Raw genomic sequence first — 21,808 nt, 5'->3', positions numbered from 1 at the left:
GGTCTCCAGCGCGGTGGGACTCGCTGGAGCGCACGACAGGCGCTAGGGGGCACGCACGGGCGGGGCGCAGGGGCAGCTTGCGGGCAAGGGCAACACCAACAGGAAGGGCAAGAAGCACACCGCCGAGAGCACAGGCGAGAGCATGGCCAAGCGGCGGAAACTGGCGTGAAACTGGATGCGGATAGGTCTGACGGTCGATGCAGTGTTAAGATTGATCACTGTTGTTGCGCATAGATGAATGCGAATGTTACATAGGGGACAGTCCCAGCACCCGAAGACGCCGAGCCATCACATGCTATCAGGGCCCAACTTGACTCCACCAACCCCGACTTTATTGCTGCAAACCCTCCCGCGGTCGAAGTCCGTGTGACTCCGCGCACAGTGAGTCCTAGCCAAGCCTCAACCCGCCAGAGACCCACCGCTGTGCCTCAACGCCACAAGCCTAGGCACCGGAGTGCCGGGAATCGTCCAGGCCGCAGCACACACGCACAGCGCACGCACTAACCAGGGCGCAAGCGTCCAGGCACTAGAACGGTCGCCCACACGTGCGTCCTGCCCACACACCAAGCCCGCAACCACCCACAACCTCTCGCGGTGAGGGAGGCGGGGAATCAGCGTCATACGGCAAGCGCAATACCATGCCATCACCAACAGCCCGAGAGATGAAAGGATGCGCAGACGGCACAGTGTCCCAACCCTTTGGCCTGATACCCAAAGTCACAAACGTCTGAAGATGACCCCAGAAGTCAGCTACGACAGCAATTCCAATGCTCAGCACCCGGGCCGACGGCAGCTTCGCTCGCGTCGCCAGCCCGGCCATATATAACCATACGCTGCCGACCAAAGTCCAGGGCAGACATAGCAGCGAGACACACCACATCCCACACAGGTGGCGCAAGCCCCGCAGGCGGGCGCACTAACCACAACTCCTCACGAGAGAAGGCACTTAGAGCATCCTCTGGCATGAAACCCATAGCCATCCCCATGGTTTCCCGCAGGGACAGCGCAACAGTACAGTCCCAAAACCAGTGACGCCGGTCCCCATCCTGCATGTCAACCCCACACGCCCAACACGGGTCAACAGCAACGCCTCGCGCCCGCTCGCTAGCATGCCGTGGAAACGCCCAGCAAGCGTTGGCGGCCACACGCCACAGTGCTTCCTTATGATGATTCTCCCATTTCAGCGACCACAAGCGGGCCAAGGTGTACACGAAGGCCCCCGCCGCCAGCGCAGCCCCTACCCCCGACACACCCGCGTCGCACACATATTGCAAATGCTTAGCCTTCAGGGCGGCGAACTGTGGAGCCATTTGTAGCATGGTCCCCGCCTTCACCGTGTAGGCAGTGAGCAGGATGGGCGGCCCCCCGCACTGCAACCAGCCACGCCCCCGCACCACCTGTTGCACCGACTCCGCCGTAGCACTCACGATGTCGGCCGCCGGGAGCGGCAGCGCGGCGGCAAGCCCCCGAGCCAGCTGGGCGGCACGCGCGGCGGCAGCCCAGCCAGCGGGGAGAAAGGCCACCGCCGCCGCAATCCGGTCGGCCGCCTCTTGAGGCGACGCCGGCCCCGGCAGGGGCGACGGCAGGCGCGCCCGCGTACTCCAGTGCAGCACCCGCCGCCACACAGCAGTCACATACATTTCCGCACACGCTTCACCAAATCGGGAGCCCCACGCCCAAGGGCGTGTACATGCCTGCCGCAGTTCGTTCAGGCCGTCATGCGCTGCAACCAGCTGGCCCACACACGCCAGTCCCGGCAGAGCGAACAAATCCGCGAAAGCCACTTCTCACGTGCGGCCGTCCTCACACAGCGCCGGGTTAGCCCACAACGGCACATGACTCACCCACGCGCCCGGCTCGGGCGGCGCCACAAGAGTCACCGCGGGCAATTCAGTCATGGCTTTCAGCAGGCGCGCAAACGGCTTGCCCGCCGGGGTGAGCGGCTTATTTAGCACACGGTCCGCGGCCCCCCGCACCAACAAGCGCAGGGGCGTTGCCGCCGGGTGCACCTGGCGCAGCCACGCCGCTGCGACCCGGGTCCACGGGGGCACGTACGGCAGCAGACCACACACACCCAACACACACCGGACCGCGAGGCCGGCTTGCCGCGCTTTCACATGCGGCACCAGCGGTAACAGGCCCGCCCCCCCCGCCGCCGGAGGCAGTCGCATAAGTTCAATGGAGAGGCCAGGCGGGCGTGCCTGGGGGTTGGCATCAAACTGGGCCGGCGACAGCCGCCGGTTCACCACCGCCGCTACCCTGGCTAGCAGGCGGTCAACAACGTACAGTTGGGGAAGACCCGCAAATTCCAAATGATACAGGACCTTGCCCAAAGCATAAGCCGACGCCGCGGCCGCCCGACCAAACATGGACACGGGAATGCGCGCGATTTTGCTCAGCACCCCTAACACGGCCTCAAACGTAACTGGCGGGGTAAGTGCGCCCCAATCCCCGTATTAATGCACCCCTAGTGACTTGGCCGCCGGCACCACACGCCAGCCAGGGGGCAGGGGCGGGCCAGCCACGCCGGCCGGCAGGGCGCCAGCACCGCCGACCGTCCCCATCACCATCAGTTCAACTTTAGTAATGTTTAACCGTTGTCCAGACGCCCGCCGAAACACATCCATGTCCGCCAGGAACCCCGGCACCGCCTGAAACCCCTCTAGAAACGGCGTGCAATCATCCGCATACTGGGACGCCAGCACCGCCGACGCAGCACAACATACCCTGCAGCATTCAAGCACCTCTAACAGCCGCGAGAGGAAGGCACGGATGCTGGGTCGGTCGCAGGGTGTAAGAACCGGTATCGGTGGGATAAAGGTATCCCGGTATGACTCGCAATAACTTAAATATGAGGACCAGAGTACGGACTCCGGGACCGTGCCAAACCCGTGAGCCGTTACACAGGGGGCGAGGGGCAAACCCCGCCGTACATACTCATATGCAACGATGCTCGTTACACAGGGCTGCTCACGTTGTATGGCTGAGCTCAGGTTGTATGGCTGAGGTTGTATGGCTGAGCGCGGCTCAGTCGGAGTCCGGCACGCAAGCGGCCTGCGCACCGAAAGAGAACATGGGCTGCGCCAGCGCACAAGTGAGCACCGGCAAGTTCCCAATCCAGGAAGGCGTGCGAAGTGGCACAGTGCACCATTGCATGGGTGCATGGGCGCGAGGGCGCCTTGGTCCGAGAACGCCCGCTTTGGTTGCTTTCAGGTGCTGCAGGCGCGGTGGCTGGCCTGGGCGCGACGCTAAGTTTGTGTTTTGGCCGGCGGATGGGCCCAAGCACCAGTCCTAGCATCTTGCTTACGGGTGGTGGATAGCGAAGAGCGCAGCACAGCGTCTCGACAACTATCCCGACAATCCATCCCAACAACTGTCACAAAGTGGGTGGGACAGGGCTCACCTGGCACAGGCATCCGGTACAGCTGGCACACACGAACGTTACCGTCGCCAACGAAGGGTCCATATGAGTGCGGGTTACAAGATGGGGACAGTGTAAACACTGTCTTCGGCACAGGGAACCGCCCCCCTGCTCGGCTGCCGACCCAACTTACAGCTGCGCAGGCGTGTCGAAGCTAAGCTGAATGCCCGCCATAGCCACACCAGACGCAGCATCACAAAACAAGCGGCTCATAAGGCACCGCTATGCCAAAACCTATGCGCACGCAAAGTCACAAGTCCATATGCTAAGCGATCAGCGTGAGCAGCGCCAAACCTTGCCAAACACGCCTTAGGAGAACATGCCCACCGACATACATCTAGAAGTCTGCCATGCGCCAGAACAGCAGCCACAACGGAAACTGCTCATTGACAGAGTGTGACACAGACTGCAGACTTGCTCAGTTGTGAACACGAAGCCCCTACCTCTCACTGCCGCTTCCCCACTCATTACGTGCACACACTAAGTCATGCAGTCACCGCGCGAAACTGAAGACGGCCCCCATCAGATGGAGGCGTTGCTGCGGCCGGCCCCTGCAATGTCACCCTACTGCAACTCCATGCACCTTCTTATGTGTGCCGTCATCGTGAGTGCCACACATCACTCATGACCAGCCTCCATGGCCGCTTTCCATCCACTCTAGCTCCGCACCCCAATGCAACGCCACCAACGTTATAGCCACCAGCCTTCAGGCCGAGATGCAGTCGCATTTATCATGGATGCTGCATCACGCTGAGGGTGAATTCCCTTGATGACTGAATAGATACGTAGTAATCACCAGAGAGATCAGACGTTTGGTATCCGCACTTCAATGACTGTCTGTACGGACCAACTACGGTCTCAAACGTCTCAACGTTGCCCTGGGAAGCTGGGAAGTTGGCTGCAAGGAGGCGTTTCCGTTTCCTCAGCTCTGCGGTAGTAGGTCAGTGCGGAGCTTCCCCGTCCTTCAACCTTGCGCTCCAGCAGAGTTGTTACCTTCATGGCTCAAATGGCCACACCAAGCGCAATGCCCCTCTCGCAATGCCCTTCCTTCGCCAGGTCGTGACCTTTGACTCCAGTAGTATCAGCGCACAGCCGCCGGCAAAAGCATTCCCACGCAAGCTCCACGCCGCAGCTGTAGTAGGAAGCAGGCGTTAGCCCAGTTAGCCCGGTCTGCCTCGTTGCAACCAGGCAATCACATTCATTATTGCTGGCCAAGTCGATACGCACTCCACATGAACACATGAAAGATGACACCCAAGCAAATCCTTGGTGGTGCAGTGCACGCATAATCTCGACACGCTCCAAGGACATCCCAGCTCAGTCTGGAAATCCCCGTCATAGGAAGGCGCTTCTTTTCGAGGCCACGAGTATCCATGACATGCCCAGATACATACCGAATCCATCACATGTAATGCGCAATCTCCACTGTGTGTCTTGAATAGGTGTGCCGGACCTGATTGACCACCTTCTCACACCTTCAGCACCACGCTGCGCACCTTGGCCGGCACCTTGGCCGCAAGCACCACCTCCTGTAGCTTGCCATTCAGAGCCGCGTCCTCAATCGCAGACGCCACAGCGGTAGCAGACGCACCGCCGCTGCGCTGCAGGCTCAGGCGCAGCACAGCCGCCGTGCCGCCCGCGGTGCTCTCCACACCCAGCACTCGCACACGCACGAACCCAGTCACCTTGCCGCTGACCAGCTTCTCCACAGCCCCCGCAACCCGGTCACGGAGCTTGGAGTCGGCTTTCACAATGTTGTACGGCAGGCCAGACAGACCCAGTGCCACTGCGACCGCGGCGGGCGACGAGGGCCTCTTGGCGGGCGCGGAGCAGTTAATGGCTGGGCAGGGCGGGCACACTGGTGGTGGCGGAGGCGAGGAGGAGCGAGACGGCGAGCGCACGGGCGCCGGGGAGGGAGATGGTGGAGGAGAGGGCGACGGGGAAGGGGCGGGGGCGGGAGTAACCGATGGAGGTGGGGAGGCAGTCACAGGCACCGGGCGACTGTCAGGCGCTGGCGCGTCTGTGGGCGTTGAGGGCTCCTCGCCGCCATCAGCGGGCACGGAACCGCGCACAGAGATCTTTGTGACAAGGCCGGATGGCTTGGGGGGCCGGCACTGAGGCGTGTTGGACTCAAAGTTAGACAGGTACCTGTGTGGGCGGCAGAGTGAGCATGCGAAACGGCACGGGAAATAGATGAGGAGGGACGCTGCGCATTAGCCATACACCCCTGATTCGCTGGAGGCCACCAAGCAAGCAGCACACGTGCTGTCGCGCATTACGGCCGCGCACCTGCCATAGATGACTTGGGGCCCGCCCGGCCGCTCGATCACGTGAATGTTGGCGTTGAGGCGGGAGCGCAGGTCGGACCACAGAGCCTCACCTGCGGGACCAGGGCGCGCGGAGGCGTGCGCATCAGGAGTCAGGCTGGATGCAGAAGACACGGCTTGTGCGGACAGTGTGCGCAGCAGGTCGGTCCCATCGGCCCACCCACCGTTTGTGGCCCCGACAACAAACATTCCCTGGGTCGTGGGGACGTACAGCGTCTGGTTAGAGTAGGTAATCTGCGAGTGCGGAAGGCGGCCATGCAGGGATCAGTCAGCACGGGGGTACGTACAGCGCGTGTGGGCAGAGCATGCGTGCGTGATGTATGACATGTCGGCGGCAGCCATGCTGGCTGTTGGCGTTTGAGGCGTGCGTCACCAAGACATTGCACGCTGCTGCGAAACGCTGATGACATGCCAGAGCCTGCGAGCCAATGTACGTGTATGTGCGAGGCGGCTGTTGGGACCCCAAGCCTGCGCCCCTTGATTGCCTCCGGCCACACCGACCTGCGCCCAGTCGGACTGGCCAGGTGTGAGCAGGTTCTCCACCCCGGGCCACAACCTCGCGTCGGTCAAGTCCACCGTCCACCTGCATGCAAGCATCAGCGTGCATGGTCTATCGCAGCGCGCCGACACTCCGCCAAGCATGTAACACATGAGCACAGGTGATTCGGGTCAGCCACCAGGAGCCCGGCCCCAGCAGCAGCGCAGCAGCTTAGCCAGCTAGCTAGCCACAATGAGCGCGCGTTAGGCCCATCTGCCACCGGCACGTGTTGCTGCTAGCTGGCAAGCTGGACAGACCGTTCGTGAACTCACATGACTTCTGTAGGCCCATCGCTGCCCAGAGCCAGGGCGGTGACGAGGCCCTCGTTGTCGTTGTAGAAGAGCGCGTCATGGGGCAGGCCCAGGTCCTCACCCGACACGACCAGCACCGAGTAGACCCTGCAGCAAGTCACGGAGGGCACGCGCTTTAGGCAACAGCAGGTAGGAGTGCTGGCCAGCCCAGCCCAGTCCTGCCCCGCCCGCCTTGCCCCATCCGCAACCCCAATCCCAAGATCAGTTGGGACAATTGCAGGACGCCGATTCCCCTGCACGCAGAGCAGCAGCCGGAGCAAACACCCGCACCCGGTGCTGTCCGAGATGGGGTAGTTCCATGCAAGGTCTCCACCGTCGCGGCCGATCCTGTTGGGCAGCAGTGGGTGATAGCAGCAAGCAGTTGTAGTACGGAGGGAGGCGAGGGGCTTGTGGTGGGCGCTGCGTGCTTACGTGGTGGCCTGAAGCTGCGCGTCCGGCCACCAGGTGGCGTAGACCAGGGTGTTGTCGTGTCGGAAGTTGAGACGCCCGGGTTCCATGGCCCACTTGGGCTCCAGTGGTTTGGCAAACACCTCGACACCTGTATGCATGTGTTGCCATGTAGGCGCCACAGCAGCCGCATGAGTGCGACACACTTAGCATTCACGCCAGAGGCATGCATCACAGGGCACGTCCTTGCCGGCCAGCCATATTTGCCTTTCCCCAAAATGCAAGCATGCGCCACGCACGTCACCCCGCCACAGGCCAGTTCATCTATAGCACTATCATCCTCTCGCGCGAACCCGTCACTTGCCGGTGTCTAGGTCCACAGCCACGATGGTACTGTAACGAACCTCCGCGTTGTGACGTGCAATGGCGTACGCAACACCATCCCGGATCCCCACGGAGTCAGCCGCAAGGATGCCCTGCAGTCAGGACCAGGCAGACAGGAAACGGGTGTTCGCTTTTTACAACTGCTGTGAGCAGGGCTGATCACCGCAGCGATATGGGGACAAAGGAAGGCACAGGTGTGTGCAGCCCTAGTGATCGTACCGTATCATAGCTCCACACGAGCTGGCCTGCACGGCACGAACGCAGTGTGCACGTGGTGGCAGCCGTAAAGACGTGCCGGGTCATGCATCCACCTGAGAGCTTGCTGTGTGCCAACAGTCAATGCTGGCGCCAAAGCCCTGGTGTGCCTCCCGCGACGGCACTCACAACCGCATGGGTTTACTCGCTGAAGCGCGCACACACAATGTTCCCGCACCGTTCGTGATGTTGAGCGCTTGGAGAAAGCCGTCGGGTTTACTTATGACTATCTTGCCGTTCGCCACGGCGGGGTTCCCTATGATCCCGCCCCTGTACGCCGCACGGTCGGGCGTCAGCTGAAATGGGCGCCGCCACAGCAAGTGTCCGGTGGCCGCGTCCCGCGCTTGCACGTCCTGTGAGGCCGGTATGGCGGGTGGAATAAGCAGCTAGCGCTTGTGGGAAGAGCAAATAAGCCCAGCCAACAAGCACGCACGGCAAATGCACTGGCGTGCGTGACGAGAGGGGAGCATTTTTAGCGTGGTATAAAGTAAGGACACACGGCAACAAACAGTGCCCCAATCTTCGTCCTGCCCCTTCGGACACAGGTGGGTGGCACTAGGACAGATACTAGCCGCGTCACGCTCAGCATGTTTCTTGCTCAACGCACCAGATTGGAGCAGCCCAGGTAAACCACCCCGTCCACCACAACCACGTTGGATGGGTAGTATAACGAATTGCTATCGGGCCCGCAAGTGGCCTTCCAGGCAATAGCCCCCGTGTCCAGGTACACCTGCATAGCGAGGGCGAGAGCAGATCTCGTCTTGCTTACCAGAAATGTGCTGGAATCGGGTCCTGCGCACTCCAACGATGCAACAAGCAACCGAACGTTTGTTGTTTGGGGGTTGCAGGTACGCAGGGACCGAAAAAACGGTGCCAATACTCACTGCAATGACCAACCCCGCGTTGTCCTGGCCGTACGCCCGCACGCCGTCAGAGGTAGGGCTGCCCAGAGGCTTGTAGGAGAATGAATGACTGCAGGGAACAAGGTGCGGCGTCGCGCATGGTTGACTTGCGTAGTCGCACCCAGGTGCACAGCCCTGCGCCTGACACCTGAGATCCCAGCAAGCGCTCAGCCAGGCACCCGTGCAACCGTCTGGGATACGGCACTTCAGACAATATGCCTGGCATGAGTTCCGATGCGTTACGTCATGCAACCTCAGGCGACCCTTGCAGCTCACGTCCAGCAGAAGGGCTTGCCGCTCACGAACGGCGGCGGCGGCGGAGCTATTACAGCGTTGGTCCCTTGCTGGTTGTTGTTCACAGTGATTGGCGGGGACTTGACATCTGCGCCGGGGAAAACAACGAGCGGCACACATTAAAAGGGTCGCGCGCGATGCAGCATGTCCACGCTGAGCATCTGCAGGTGCAAGCTGTTGCAATGGGTCGCCGATAGCTGCTCCTGATACCGCACCCCTCCATAAGTCTCGTGCCGACCCACCATGCATTCAGCTTGCTTTGCGAAGTACACGGGTGGGTAGCTGAGAGAACGAGCTCACCGGGCGGGCAAATGACGCTGGGCGTGGCAGGCAGCGCCACCAGCACCGTGGACGAGCCCAAGCCATTGAAGGTGGTGTTGGCGATCTCGCCTTGCAGCGCGAACACGAGCCCGTCCAGCGCCTGGATCTGGCCGGCGGGTATCGCGCCATCGCGCTGCCAGTTCCAGACGTCTTGGTGGTCGGGTCCCATGGCGCTGATCTGTGTGGCGCCGTGTGGCGTGTGGCGTTGTGTGCCCGTGTCATGTGCGTTGTGGTGAGCAGGAGATACATGTGTTGCGGACCGGGCACCGTGGCACCGCACGACAATGCTCACGGGCGCGCTGCGTGGGTACTGGCTGGCCGCCGCCGCCACCGCTACCGTCGCCCCATGCAAGCCGGCCCTGGTCGCTGCCCTGCTCGCTGCCCTGCCCGCTGCCCTGCTCGCTGCGGTCGATCGCACCATCACTGGCTACATACCGGACAGGTGCCTCACCAGGAGCGAAGAAGACACGTCCAGGGTAGACATATCCGGTATGTAGGTGGTGTAGACCAGCAGCCCCTCGGTGACCACCATGCCGTACTTGCCCTGCACATGCATGCACAAATTCCCAGTAGCATGCATACATGGGTTGAGCATGTATGTGACACACTCGACACCGTAATTGATGCATGTACGCCTGTGCGGCATGGCACAACCATGCATGTGGTTGCCGTGCATTCCGTACCACACCAGGACATCACACTCACTACCGACACACGCAGCCTGCTAGTGACGCCAGCAGCTGACAGCGAGTGCACGCGCGCACATGCATGCATTGAACGAACGCCAGCCACGCACCGGGTAGACGTCGTCGCGGATCCACACACGCACGCCAGTGAACACGTCCAGAGCCTGGCGTGTGAGTAATGCGTAAACTGAGTCAAGAGCCGCTCAGAAGGTTTGGCGACGATGAAAGCATGCCAATGTTTTAAATGCAGGGTTCAATCGGTGCCGTAAACTGTCGCACCTGAAGGATGCCGTACTTGTTGGGGTTGGTTTCAACGGCGCCCTCATCTTGAGCGATCACCCTGGATAGTTGTGGGGCGCAACAGCAGTACGTGCACGTCAAGGAGGCATAGCCAATGCAAGCTGTACGAACACGGCACGATTACTGCACAACCAAGGTACGCCGTGTTTTCACTGCCACCTGGCACCTTGTGTGCCCTGTGTCCGTCAGCCGCGGTTGACACCGGCGGAGTCCCGGAGCCTCCGTCCCAACTGCCTATCCCAGAAATCACAGCAGCACTCCGAGAGTGGACAAACACTCTCACGTGCACTAAACACAATGCATCCTTGGCCGTACGCAGAGCACACTGGGGACCCCAGCCAGCTCCCCGGCCGGCATGTACCACCCGCTGGCAACTCACAGGTCTCCCCACACCTCGAACGTCTGCCGATTGTCGCCATCATTGTCAGGGCTCCTGCGGGGTCACAAAGGATATTGGTCTTGAAGGTGGCAACGGCAGAGGCACGGCTGTGCTCCGATCAAGCTGGTGTGTCAAGGTGGTGGTCGTGGGTGCACCTGTCCTTCTGTTCTAGCTACCCCATGCCTGCCAGGGTGCTCACATGTATCCCTCACGGGCATTCATCTTCCAAAGGACGTCACCTGTGACCGCCGACATGTAAGCGCAGGGGCAAACGTACTCGTAACTGCGGCAGAGCGGCTGCCGAGGGATCATGTCTGGCAGTCGCGTGCCTGCACCGGTTGATCCTGCCAGTCTGTGCGGGCCGTGCGGGCCCGCCCTGTCCTCACATCGCGGTGCGGCCGTCCCGCACACATCAGCAATCGTTTACCGCCTAGCCCGCCCTTGCACCCGTCCAGTTCGTGCCAAGCTCCGCTTCTTACGCAACACAGCGAGCGAGCCCCTTCCCGTGCCTCGGGCAGGCGAGCACCAACCACCACACGCATGCACACGCTGGCGCTACCGCTTCGTGTTGAACGTGTGTGCCACGCACGGTTCGCAAATGACCCTGCTTTGTCCACCCGCGATGCGCCTAGCAGCCGTATTACCACTACCCACCCGAAGTCACGTTGTATGCCCAGATCTGGGAGGGCCGAGCCATCATGAATCCAATGCCCGAGGGATGGAAGTGCAGTTCCGGGTCCCACCGGTATTGAATCTCAGCACCCATGTTGAACATCCAAATGAGGTCGCCCGTTTCAGCATCCACGCCCCACACGCGCCTGCACGTACAGTAGCCGGCGGCACAGGTAGGCAGGCATGGCCAGGCCAAGGCCGATGGATGGACAATGGTGTGCGTGGCCCACATCAAAACTGACATGTAGGGAACACGTGGTGTGAGGCGCGCAATGCCTCGTGCCGCTTGAAGTCCATAGCTGAGCACGAGGCTGCCCTCCACGACAGTGCGACGCAACTCACCCGTCCACGTCTGGGCGCACAAACACGCCCTTGAACCAGCCGGTGGTCCAGGAGGACACACGCCGGAACTGCGTCCCCCACAAAACCTCCCCTGTTACCACGTCCTGCAAGGTTGGGCATTTCAAGCGCACGACATCATGAGGATTCAGGTGTCAGTTTGCATTCATTCACAGTGCCGAGTTGCGTGCGTCAGTCAGGGAGTCGCATGTATGGTCGGTAACAACACCGACCAGCCCATATGCAAAGCAACAGCAGGCACCCACCAGGGCATATGTCTTGAAATCAGCTGCGTGCACGGCAGGCCGTCGGGGTTAAGGCAAATATGGTCACAAGCAGGACTGGGTTACACACGCCATACATGTGCATGGCAGCAGGCAAGCAGCTGCGTTACCAGCCGGCACACACGCACCGCACTTGCTCCACGGGGGCATTGCCTATCCAGCTGTTCCCCAGCTAGCCACCGCCTGAACCCACTTGTGGACACGTAGACACGGCCGTCGCCGTACGTGATGGACTCAAATGTGGAGGGGCTGTCGCGCCAGTGCCACACGAGGTCGCCGGTGCGCACGTCCTGTACGTGCGGCGCGTGCGGCGGTGCACGCGGACGGTGCATCATGTTGGAACGCATGAGGTGGTCAACCCGTCAAACTTAAACCCACGCATTACTCCTTCAACCCAAGCTGCACCCGTCCATGCATGCATGCCTCTTGCTTTCCGTCCTGCTCCCAAGCCGCACCCTTCCATGCATGCATGCCTCTTCCTCTTCGTCCTGCTCCCACTCCTGCCGACTTGCCCGGACATTGCCTGACTTCATATCCCATAACACTACCCACCAGCGCATACAGAACTGCGTCGGCGGCGGCCAGGTAAACAAGGCCGGTGCTCGATACCGCGATAAAGGGGCTGGCACCATCCTGAGTAAATCAGGGGCAGCGGCACGTATGCACACAGAGCAAATCGTACCACGCGCAAGCAGAGAAACTTGCGGCGTGGCGCCGCGACCCCATCCACTCGCTGCTGGCTGGGTGATAAGCACTGCATGCCCTCCCCTGCAAGGATACAGTCCATTCGGCTAGCCACGCACATGCGAGCAAGGCCTTGCGCAACGTTGGTGTTCCGCTGACTTCTTCGTTTCCCCAAGCAAAGGCCGCATGCGTCCATCCCACCATCACTACTGGCCGTCCACTATCTACCGAGCCTGTTACCGCGAGTCAAGCATGCGACGGCCGTATGGACACGACATCGATTGCCACACACCTGGCGTGCCGAGTAGGTGAAGGTCTGATTGTCGGCCACTACCTCGGTCTTGCGGTTGAACCGGAACAGCCAGCGCCGCTGACCGGTTTTCTCAAAGCAGACCAGGCTGTCGCCCCCCGAGGTCAAGATTGAACCGTCGGCAATGTCTGCAAGGAGCAGGTCCAACGTCATATTTGCAAGCAGGTATGGGCGCCACATCCAGCCACGCACCGGCTAGCGGCACCAGCAGCTAGCGCCCTCCACTCGAGCATCCATATGTATCGACATGTGCGTGGGAGTCCTGGGCCGCCGGCTGCTGGCGTGCGCGCGAAAGCAAGCTTGCTTGCCCATTACCAACTGGACCCACCCATATATGGTGTATGTAGGGCTAGCTGACATCGTGTGGTGCAAGCGTATGAGGCTCGAGGCCACCCTTGGCACATCCGCTACATAGCATCTCACCAGTAGTGGATAACTGCTGTCCTCCGTAGTCCCCCAGGTCGCGATTCCAGCACACCTGCGGGGTCTGACCTGCGTGCATGCGTGGCGGCGATGGCGACATGCAGCAGTAAGGCAACATGTGTGGCTATGATTTATATGGATGATGTGAATGCAAGCATAGTCGCACGGTAGCCCTGTTGCGGACCTGTGAGGCTGTGACACGCCACCTGCAGCGGGCGGGCGGCACGTACGCCCGCATCGTATGAGTAATGTGCACGTACGGCTCATACCGATGATGAGGCACCACATGCCCAGTGACGTGGATGGCCAGTAAGGCAGCTAGGGCACGTATACAAGCGAGGCTGCTCTCCAGCGGGAGGGGCTAGCTAGCTGGCGCTCCTGGCCCCCATTGACTTCCTATGCCCCCCAAGCAGTCTCAACTAACCGCGCGCGGCCATCGGACCCTGCCTCACACCCTGCCGTGGTGTTCTCTCAGCGTCCCGCACGCACTCTCTCCAAGGAGCGTCATGGATCGCAGGGACACGGGGCAGTCTCCTGCCTGCTGTGTATAAGCATTACTATTGATCGACCGGCGGGTAGCTTTTCCCACCACGGTGGTTTTGCGGGTTGGCACAGGGATCGAAGTCTGCTTTTAAACAGCGTCTCATCATTGAATTTGCCTACCTACCTCTCACTGCCGCTTCCCCACTCATTACGTGCACACACTAAGTCATGCAGTCACCGCGCGAAACTGAAGACGGCCCCCATCAGATGGAGGCGTTGCTGCGGCCGGCCCCTGCAATGTCACCCTACTGCAACTCCATGCACCTTCTTATGTGTGCCGTCATCGTGAGTGCCACACATCACTCATGACCAGCCTCCATGGCCGCTTTCCATCCACTCTAGCTCCGCACCCCAATGCAACGCCACCAACGTTATAGCCACCAGCCTTCAGGCCGAGATGCAGTCGCATTTATCATGGATGCTGCATCACGCTGAGGGTGAATTCCCTTGATGACTGAATAGATACGTAGTAATCACCAGAGAGATCAGCCGCACCCAGGTCAGCACAGGTTGCGCACCTGGTGGCACCAGTTCAACTCCATGAACACCTCCTGCCGCACTTCGAAGGTGTCAAGAGGCACCACGCCCCACCACGGTCCACCCATGGACCGTACGCAAGCCTTGACCAGCTGCCACACGCTGCGCCTGCCGCTCAGCACATCCCACACGGCGTACGGGCACCCATACATACTGTACAGCGGCACCGTCACAGCCAGCTGGATGCTGATGGCGGTGCGTGTGAGCCACGAAACACCGAAGTGCACGTCGTGAAGGGGCAGGAAGATGGTGTACTCCCGCAGAGCCGGCGCAATGCATCCGCTCCCCGCACCGCAAGCGACAACAACTTCTGGCTGCTGCTGTCCCGGGCGCTCCATGAAGATGTCTATGCGCGGGGGGACTCCAGCAGGCGGCGGGTACTGCACGTCAACGCCGAAGACCAGCCGAGCCGGCCCGGAACACAGACCAGGTGCAGGCCACCGGGACATGGCCTCAAACAACCTGGGGCGCGATTGCCGGTACGCGACCTCGACGATAATGTGCGGCGGGTTTCTACGCACGCGCAAGCACTGATCCGGCTCCGCAACAATCCCAGGCAAGTGTGTTGTCCGGCTGCCGCCAAGCCGCAGCAACTTGCTGACTGCAAGGCAACAGCAACGCGATGCACTGCAGTCAGTCACGAGTCAGTGTTGCTGCTCCCGGGTCGCGAACTCACACGTGCTCCATGGCTGCAACCAGTTTATCAAGGGCTGCACCAGGTACTCCGCCGCTGTCTCGTGGGGCCCAGAGGGGTCGCGGAAGAAAGTCAAATCGCTGCAGGCCTCGTCGCCGCTGTATTGGAATCCCTTCCGCTCGACCTTATCAGCGAATGCTTGCGCCACTGAGCGCGATATCCCTGTGGCGATGGACTGCGGCTCGTCCGTTGCGCGGCTGTCAATAGCCCTAATGGCTTCGGCCAGTTTGTGCTGCAGCCCAGCCTCGTTTGGAACAACGATTTCAGACATTTTAGAGATATGTGGACAGGAGGGTATGGACATACAGGGACTTGCAAAGTGATTGACACTGTTTGATGCAGAGTATGCACATTATCTATGCCTTCAGCGTGGCGTTCAGCTGGTGTTGCTGCCGCTCTGGACATTCCCGCTTGCGGCGTATAAGTGTTCTTGCCTGTTCAAACACAACATGGCAGCTGCTGCTGAAGTAATTCAGAGACCGGGCGTGCCAATTGTGTTCTTGCAGAGATAGACCCCATTCGGTTGAACATAGCCCCCAAACTGCTCTAGTGGAAGTGGCATTGAGTCTGTCGCGCTACACAGGTCTCATAGGCAGCAAAGCAATCCCTTAAACACTTCCGGGTTTTTCACACTGAGGCAAAATGTCCCAGGCTCCCGCCACCGCCGCAAGCAAGGCTGTCTATGCGCCTAGCGAGTACTTTAAATATGGCGAGGGAGCTTCCAAGCACTTTGGCTTCGCGAAGCACGTCGCTATTGCCATGACCGTCGGCCTGGGTCTCAGCTTCGCCTGGAAGGTGTGTGGGCAGCGCTGCGGTATAAGCTGGTGGTGCTGTATCCGGGCTCGGTGGGGCCTTGGCGGCCCCAGCGGTTGCGAGCGGAGGCGCTCAAGCTGGTCCCGGAATAGGGGCATCAGCGAGCCAGCGGGCGCAAGGAGGCCGGTGCCGGGCGTTGATTGTTACATGGACTGACAACAGGCGCCCATTGCTGCTGTTCCTGGCTGTAGACGTGGCACTGGAACGAGAAGCGGTACATCGCCCAGTACTACGCTGACATGGCTCGCCGTGAGGCGCGCGAGGACGCGGCCCGCAAGTCGGCGCTGGCTGACAAGTACAAGCAGCTGGAGGAGGAGCTGCTGTCCTAAGCAGCGGGACGTTACCGGTGACGCGGGCGCGGGGTGCGGGTGCTGCGAAGCCAGCGTGCTGGTGCGGTATGTGCTCTGTGTGCGTGGGAACGGCTCAGGAAGCTGTCCCAGCATGCCCATATGCTGGGTGTGGCATTCAATTGTCTGGGCTGCATCTTCTGTCACTGCTTGATGGCGGTCGCGTACCCTAATAGCTTGACAACATCAGACTCACTGGCTGCAGCCGTGGCAGGGTGGATGCGGCACAAGTGGCGCCGAGAGGCGGGCGGTACGAGCGCGCTGCCAGTGGATAGGTAGATCGGTAGGATTGCGTTATCTCGGTAGTTCAGGTATATTGATCCAGTGTGAGATCCCATGCGAGGAGATCACCGCGTAGGTTTCTGAGTCGCTGGTGGGTCCTGTAGCTGGACGCTTTGGGAACGTTCTGAACGATTCCTGACTTGGCCCGGGAGTTGCTCACTGCCTGGGGCGTGTAATATTAATGGGGCGCTTATGAAAGGAGTGCGGATTGTTGAGGTGTACAGTTGCAGCTGGAAGCTGGAGTACTGTGTTGCGATGGTGACCGGACGGCGCACGCAGGGCCAGCGCACGAGATAGGTGCATGGGCAGCGCACAAACAGCAAGCCCATACCGTATACACGATCACGCCATCGCCATTGCTCAACGTCACCATAGCCGTCAAATATTAGTGGTTGTCGGTCATCAATTCAAAGTAGTCAAGGGATGCAATCTGCTGCAAGTTGGGAACAACTGCTAATACTAATTCGCAGGAACCTTTTCACGACTGGATCGTGTGGCAGCGGCAACCAGACATAAATTCCGCCTTCTATATCAGCTACAGTCACGCTCTATGTTGCAAGTTGCACCGGCACTGCCAGATTGCTTCCGAGGGTCAGGCACGATTCATCCCTGGAACCAACCGACAACGAAAGACGGCATTGCACCACGACCACACGCGAAATCCTGCATGCAACGGCTCAGTCATCCGTCAGGTCCACCACGTCCCTGCTCTCCTCCTCCGCCGGGTCAAGCAGTTGCACGTCAAACCTCGGTGGCGGTGGCAGCTGCTCGTGCCCTTGCTGCTGCTGAGTGGACCCACCTGCAATGGCGCCGCCCCCACCTCTAGCAGACGTGGCAGCCGCAGCGGTGGCGGGCGGCGGCAGGGGCACCTCCAAGAAGGGCACGCGGCTGTCTCGGGGCCGCCAGCGGCCGCAGGGCAGCACGTCGATGGCCTCCACCTTGCCGCGCGGCACCCCGTTGGCGTCCAGCGTGCGCACCACCTCTTTCAGGTAGGCATGCGGCTGGGCGGAGCGGGGGGACGCAGCGGAGGAAAGCAGGGTGAGCAGATTAGCAAGGGCTTGACGGCAAGCGTAGAGTGCAGAGTAGGAGCAGGTGGAGGTAGCAGCGGGAGGAGCGGGGGTAAGGTACGGTCCGCTACAAGCTCATACTACTTGATTCTCCGCGCGGGCAGGGAAAGACAAAAGTATGACTACAGTTCATGGCGAACGGATTGGTTAGATCACAGGTATGGGTTGGCAGCAAGGCAACGCATCCTACTCCGGCTGCTACCGCACCCACCCGCAGGTCGTGTATGCTGCCCAGCGTCCCGGTGGCGGGGCATGCCCAGGAGCCGGTGGCTCGGGCCTGCTCCAGGAACACGTGCAGGTCGAAGAAGGCCAGCGGGCGGGCGGCGGCAGTGGCGCCCAGATGACCAGGGCAGGCCACCACGCCGCCGCTGAGCGGGCAGCGCAGCGAGATGGAGACCAGGCCGTTTGTGTCAGCTGCCACCGTGGTGGTTGCGGCATTGGTGGCGGTGGTGGCGGCGGTGGCCGAGCCTGGTGAAGCGGAGTTCGGGGCTTGTGGCCCGGCCTGCTGCCCTTGACCAGGCCCAGCAGCGACGTGTCCGGGTTCCTGCCCTGCAGCCTGCTCCGCCTCCGTCTCCTGTGTTGCCTTCTTCTCATCCTCCCTGCGCTGCTCCGGCTCCTCTCCCTCGTCCGGCTCCATGTCCAGCGGTGCAAGGCGAGCCCGCAGGTGCTGCATCAGCTCCGGCAGCGGCAGCGGCGGCGCCAGGCGGCTGGGCCCAGAGCCCGCCAGCACCTCCTGTGCGCATCGCAAGCCATATTGCACACAATTGCGGAGCTGGCCACCGCCGACGCGCGCACCCGATGTAGCCACAGCCTGGGTAAGCTACAACAACCGTCCACTCATGTGGGATCGTACAGCAACCCAGCAGGCCCCACCTGTGCCGTCAGCGGGCCGCGGCAGAGCCGCAGCACCGCCACCGCCCCTGCAACGCCAACTGGCCAGAACAAGGACAGGTGGTTCACGCCAGCGCGTAGCCCCGACGACAGGTCCACAGCCTGGTCGGCCTGCGCATGGGGGCCGGAGCAAGCGGGGGCCAGGGGGTGGTGGGAAACGGTTTAGGTGCACACGCGGTGTGTGTGGAGTCCTGCAGCGTGATCTGGGAAGGTTTGGGTGTTGGCCTGATTGCATTTGACAGCCGCTGTATCCACAGTCGTGTCGCCATCACAGCAGCCTTGCAAAGGCCCTCGCACTGCACAACATAATTGTCGATCACCGGAAGCGCCTAGGGCCCCACCTGGTTGGGCTCCAGGAACAAGTCCACGCGGTCCTCTTTGGTCACCTCGTACGACCGGCCGTTGAGTACGACGTGACTGCCGCCGTACATGTGGATCCGGCGCCTCGGCGCAGACACGCCTGCCGCCGGCGCGACGAACCCGTCCGCCGACGTACCTGGTCCTGCCGCCTTCACCCCTGCCGCCAAGCTGTCGACAGGCTGCACGCACACCAGCCGCGCCTGCAGGCCACAGTCATGGCAACATGGTCGACCAGGAAGCGCCAGGTCGCGGACTCATCACACTCTTATCCGCCATGCATTGACACGTTATCCACACAGCCCGGCGATCCGGGGCAAACGTGCACACGCGCCTACACACGCCCCCCCCACACACACACACTGTTGGCACCTTCGTATACACGCACCTGCGCGCGGCGCTCGCTGATGTCCGCAAGAGCCGCGGGCGACACCGTGAACAGCGCGCTGGCACACTGCAGCTGCCCGTGGGAGCCGGGACAGGGGCCTGCGGTGCGAGCGCGCGGATGCCCAGCACTGTGTAACACGGCGCTGGGCATTGACATGCCATGCCTGCTGTCGCCGCGGCGCCCGCACTCCTGTGGCGGCCTTGCTGGCTCGCGGCGCCCCACGCCATTCCATTGCCAGCTCAAAAACCCCAGCTCCTATGCCACGGAGACGGGCACCCCAGCCGTTTCCTGTACAGATCCCCGTAACTCCCGGTCCTGCAGCCCCCGCAGCCTCACCCGAGGGCTGCGTAACCAGCACTGCGAGCGTCGACTGCGCCCAGCAGCAGCACACGACAACGTCAGAGGCAGCTAGATACAGGCCTCGCAACTCCACAGCCAAGCTTAGGGATGCGGCGGTCACGACATGCGGCATGGGCCTGTCACCGTGCACGGCACGGGCACGTACCGTGGGCACCCAGAACGCGTCCAATCCATCCAGTGCCGCCTGCGCCCAGTCTGGGATGGGCGCAAGTACCGTGGCCACCGCATGTAGCTGCTGTTGCCGCTGAAGCAGCCACTGCAGGCTCCCGGGCGCTGGTTGCGGCTGCGGCTGCGGCTGCGGCTGCGGCTGCGGCTGCGGCTGCGGCTGCGGCTGCAGCTGCGGCTGTTGCGGAGCAGGCGCGCCCTTGCTTGGGGCGTGCTGAGCCGGACCTTGTGAGGTGCCTCGGGATGCACTAATCCCATTCAAAACAAGGGTGCCGGTGCTGGGTTGCGCGGCTCCGCCCCCAGCGGACTGTAAGCCATGCTGTGGAGCCTGTGCTGTGCCTGCGAGCCCAGTGACGCCGGTAGCGCTTACGACTCCAGCTGCAACTGTGGGAAGCTTGTCGTGGCCACCCGCAGGGACAAAGCCACTGCGCGGGCTTTGAGTCTCGTGCTCTGATGGCCGCGAGCGCTTGGCAGGCCGCTCACTAGCCATAGAAACCTGGCGCCCTAAACTTATAACGTGCCTATCAGCTGCGTGCTCAACGTACACCTGCTCGCTCCAGCCTGCTACCCTATCTTCAATACAGCTTCAAGGTGCTGCCCGATGGCGCGAAAAGCACAGCCCTTACAGAGACTTGCTGGAATGGGTGAAATATTTGTGCGGATAATTAGTGAAGTATGAAGAAGCTTTTTCGTGCCACCATTCGTTGCCTGCCTGTCAAAAAGTAATAGAATATGGTTCTAGGCTAGGCACGGGTTCTAGGGTGGCCTAGCTATCTGCACTATTAGCACTGTGTTGATATATACGTGTAGCAATTCGCTTCAAAAGCATTGTGGCACATCACCGCTGCCTGTCGGCGGGCCCCGCGCCTGTCGCCCCCATCCGCGTGCTGGTGTTGCAGGCAGGGGAGGTCCTCCCCTGGTTGCAGGGTCTGGAGGGCAGGCACTTGTCTTGTCCTCCCCAGCCGTCCGGCCTAGGTCCGTGATGTGAGGAGCTCGATAGGTTAATCCTGTCTTAGCGCTAGCCCTGGCGCTAGCCCTCTTACGCCGTCTTGAGCGGGGACGCCGCATTGGCGAGAGCCACGGATGGCCATATCCGTACTGCGCCCCATCCTGCGCATTACGAATGTGTGGCGCGTGCCGCCGGAGCTGCAGTCCGGCCCGAACGCGGCTGCCCAAATCTCCACGCGGCTGGCCCGTGTGCCGGCGGCGTGGCGGGTGGCGGCGTCGGCCACACTGCATGCACCTGGCGGCGCGGCCTCCGCGCGTCCTGCCCCCCAGGTATGGCTGCTAATTTCGCAAAGCCTGGGGTGGCGGCAGGGCGCGGCTGAAGTGCCGCTTCTGACCCTCACGGTGAAGCTGGCAACCCAGCTTCTGCTCGCGCCTGCATACGACGCCCTACGCGTGCATGCGCCACTTGGCTTGCGTCCAAGATAGAGGCCTACAGCGGCGCCGCGCCGCCGACGGAAGCGATTCATGCGCTACGCGGGGCCCTGGCACGGCTGTGGGCTCTGGTGTGGGAGCCGCGACACAAGGAACCGCTCTGGCGCCTGGCAGTCAATGGAGTAACGGGCTTTGGGATGCTTGCGGCATTGGCCGCGGATGGGCGTGCGGAGAAATGCCCGTGTGGGACTCAGATGACTGCTGGCGCTAAGGTTCACCACTTCTGGGACTGTGTAGTGGCGAAGGCTCTGCATGATGTGTTGCGGGAGCATGCGAATGTGGACATCGCACGGCACAGTTGTGGTTGGTACGGGCGCCACCAGGGCTATCGAAGGCGGTGTGGGACATCGTGTTAGCGAAGTGCTTTCGAAACGCGAACGCGAATATGCATGACACCAAGAGACATTGTAGTCGCTAGCACGCATAGAAGGCCGGTTAGCAAGACGCAGTGACAGCAGACATGTTACCTCATCCAGACGGTAAACGCGTGCGGTAAACGCCACGGCGGGCAATGGAGGAGCGCCGCCGACCCATCACTGATATAACCAGGTTGCGATGGCTAGGCTGTCGGACGGCTGGCGGGCTGGCGCGGAGCGGAGCTGCGGGGCGCGCGGCATCCGAAACCAACCTGGAAGCACCAGCGCCACCGTCGTCCAGCAGCACATGTGAGGGAGGGAGTGAATGGAAGCGTAAGAAAACGGAAGAAA

The 21,808-nt window shown here is 61.5% G+C and overlaps 4 protein-coding genes across 4 annotated transcripts; 1 reads left to right on the top strand and 3 right to left on the bottom strand.

The window, feature by feature from the left end:
• Nucleotides 1–4,398: 4,398 nt before the first annotated feature.
• Nucleotides 4,399–13,110, bottom strand: CHLRE_03g157751v5 (uncharacterized protein). The gene is made up of 25 exons (XM_043060636.1): nt 12,777–13,110; nt 12,353–12,433; nt 11,994–12,090; nt 11,783–11,805; nt 11,520–11,623; nt 11,160–11,323; nt 10,705–10,744; nt 10,506–10,559; nt 10,106–10,166; nt 9,937–9,990; nt 9,592–9,684; nt 9,120–9,318; nt 8,802–8,907; nt 8,508–8,595; nt 8,231–8,353; nt 7,802–7,976; nt 7,588–7,613; nt 7,349–7,460; nt 7,009–7,135; nt 6,868–6,924; nt 6,559–6,684; nt 6,250–6,331; nt 5,913–5,982; nt 5,711–5,801; nt 4,399–5,569 (listed from the first exon to the last, which is right to left on the bottom strand). Exons 1-25 carry the CDS (start codon nt 12,945–12,947, stop codon nt 4,891–4,893), a joined length of 3,003 nt encoding a protein of 1,000 aa, XP_042925765.1. The 5' UTR covers nt 12,948–13,110; the 3' UTR covers nt 4,399–4,890.
• Nucleotides 13,111–13,838: 728 nt separating this feature from the next.
• CHLRE_03g157725v5 (uncharacterized protein) lies at nt 13,839–15,330 on the bottom strand. The gene is made up of 2 exons (XM_043060635.1): nt 14,974–15,330; nt 13,839–14,898 (listed from the first exon to the last, which is right to left on the bottom strand). The coding sequence occupies exons 1-2, from the start codon at nt 15,260–15,262 to the stop codon at nt 14,261–14,263; spliced, it is 927 nt and encodes a 308-aa protein (XP_042925764.1). The 5' UTR covers nt 15,263–15,330; the 3' UTR covers nt 13,839–14,260.
• Nucleotides 15,331–15,430: 100 nt separating this feature from the next.
• CHLRE_03g157700v5 (uncharacterized protein) lies at nt 15,431–16,906 on the top strand. Its single transcript, XM_001697392.2, has 2 exons — nt 15,431–15,786; nt 15,996–16,906. The coding sequence occupies exons 1-2, from the start codon at nt 15,634–15,636 to the stop codon at nt 16,131–16,133; spliced, it is 291 nt and encodes a 96-aa protein (XP_001697444.1). The 5' UTR covers nt 15,431–15,633; the 3' UTR covers nt 16,134–16,906.
• A 2-nt stretch (nt 16,907–16,908) lies between these two features.
• On the bottom strand, nt 16,909–20,450 carry CHLRE_03g157650v5 (uncharacterized protein). The gene is made up of 7 exons (XM_043060634.1): nt 19,642–20,450; nt 19,473–19,506; nt 19,137–19,234; nt 18,733–18,951; nt 18,374–18,502; nt 17,712–18,233; nt 16,909–17,434 (listed from the first exon to the last, which is right to left on the bottom strand). Exons 1-7 carry the CDS (start codon nt 20,149–20,151, stop codon nt 17,111–17,113), a joined length of 1,836 nt encoding a protein of 611 aa, XP_042925763.1. The 5' UTR covers nt 20,152–20,450; the 3' UTR covers nt 16,909–17,110.
• Nucleotides 20,451–21,808: the final 1,358 nt, after the last annotated feature.

Source organism: Chlamydomonas reinhardtii, chromosome 3 (genome assembly GCF_000002595.2).
Source record: "Chlamydomonas reinhardtii strain CC-503 cw92 mt+ chromosome 3, whole genome shotgun sequence".
Lineage (NCBI taxonomy): Eukaryota > Viridiplantae > Chlorophyta > Chlorophyceae > Chlamydomonadales > Chlamydomonadaceae > Chlamydomonas > Chlamydomonas reinhardtii.
The sequence above is the reverse complement of the archived record's forward strand: the minus strand, read 5'-3'. Positions and strand labels throughout refer to the sequence as shown.

Coding starts and splice junctions, on each gene's coding strand:
- CHLRE_03g157751v5 (XM_043060636.1), bottom strand. CDS start 12,947: ATGACGTTGGACCTGCTCCTTGCAGACATTGCCGACGGTTCAATCTTG. Junction 10,745..11,159: donor GGCATACAACGTGACTTCGG/GTGGGTAGTGGT, acceptor CGGCGGTCACAG/GTGACGTCCTTTGGAAGATG. Junction 9,685..9,936: donor TCCGCGACGACGTCTACCCG/GTGCGTGGCTGG, acceptor ATGCATGTGCAG/GGCAAGTACGGCATGGTGGT.
- CHLRE_03g157725v5 (XM_043060635.1), bottom strand. CDS start 15,262: ATGTCTGAAATCGTTGTTCCAAACGAGGCTGGGCTGCAGCACAAACTG. Junction 14,899..14,973: donor GTTGCAGCCATGGAGCACGT/GTGAGTTCGCGA, acceptor GTTGCCTTGCAG/TCAGCAAGTTGCTGCGGCTT.
- CHLRE_03g157700v5 (XM_001697392.2), top strand. CDS start 15,634: ATGTCCCAGGCTCCCGCCACCGCCGCAAGCAAGGCTGTCTATGCGCCT. Junction 15,787..15,995: donor GTCTCAGCTTCGCCTGGAAG/GTGTGTGGGCAG, acceptor TCCTGGCTGTAG/ACGTGGCACTGGAACGAGAA.
- CHLRE_03g157650v5 (XM_043060634.1), bottom strand. CDS start 20,151: ATGGCTAGTGAGCGGCCTGCCAAGCGCTCGCGGCCATCAGAGCACGAG. Junction 19,507..19,641: donor ACGCGTTCTGGGTGCCCACG/GTACGTGCCCGT, acceptor TGCTGGGCGCAG/TCGACGCTCGCAGTGCTGGT. Junction 18,952..19,136: donor TCAGCGAGCGCCGCGCGCAG/GTGCGTGTATAC, acceptor TGTGGCCTGCAG/GCGCGGCTGGTGTGCGTGCA.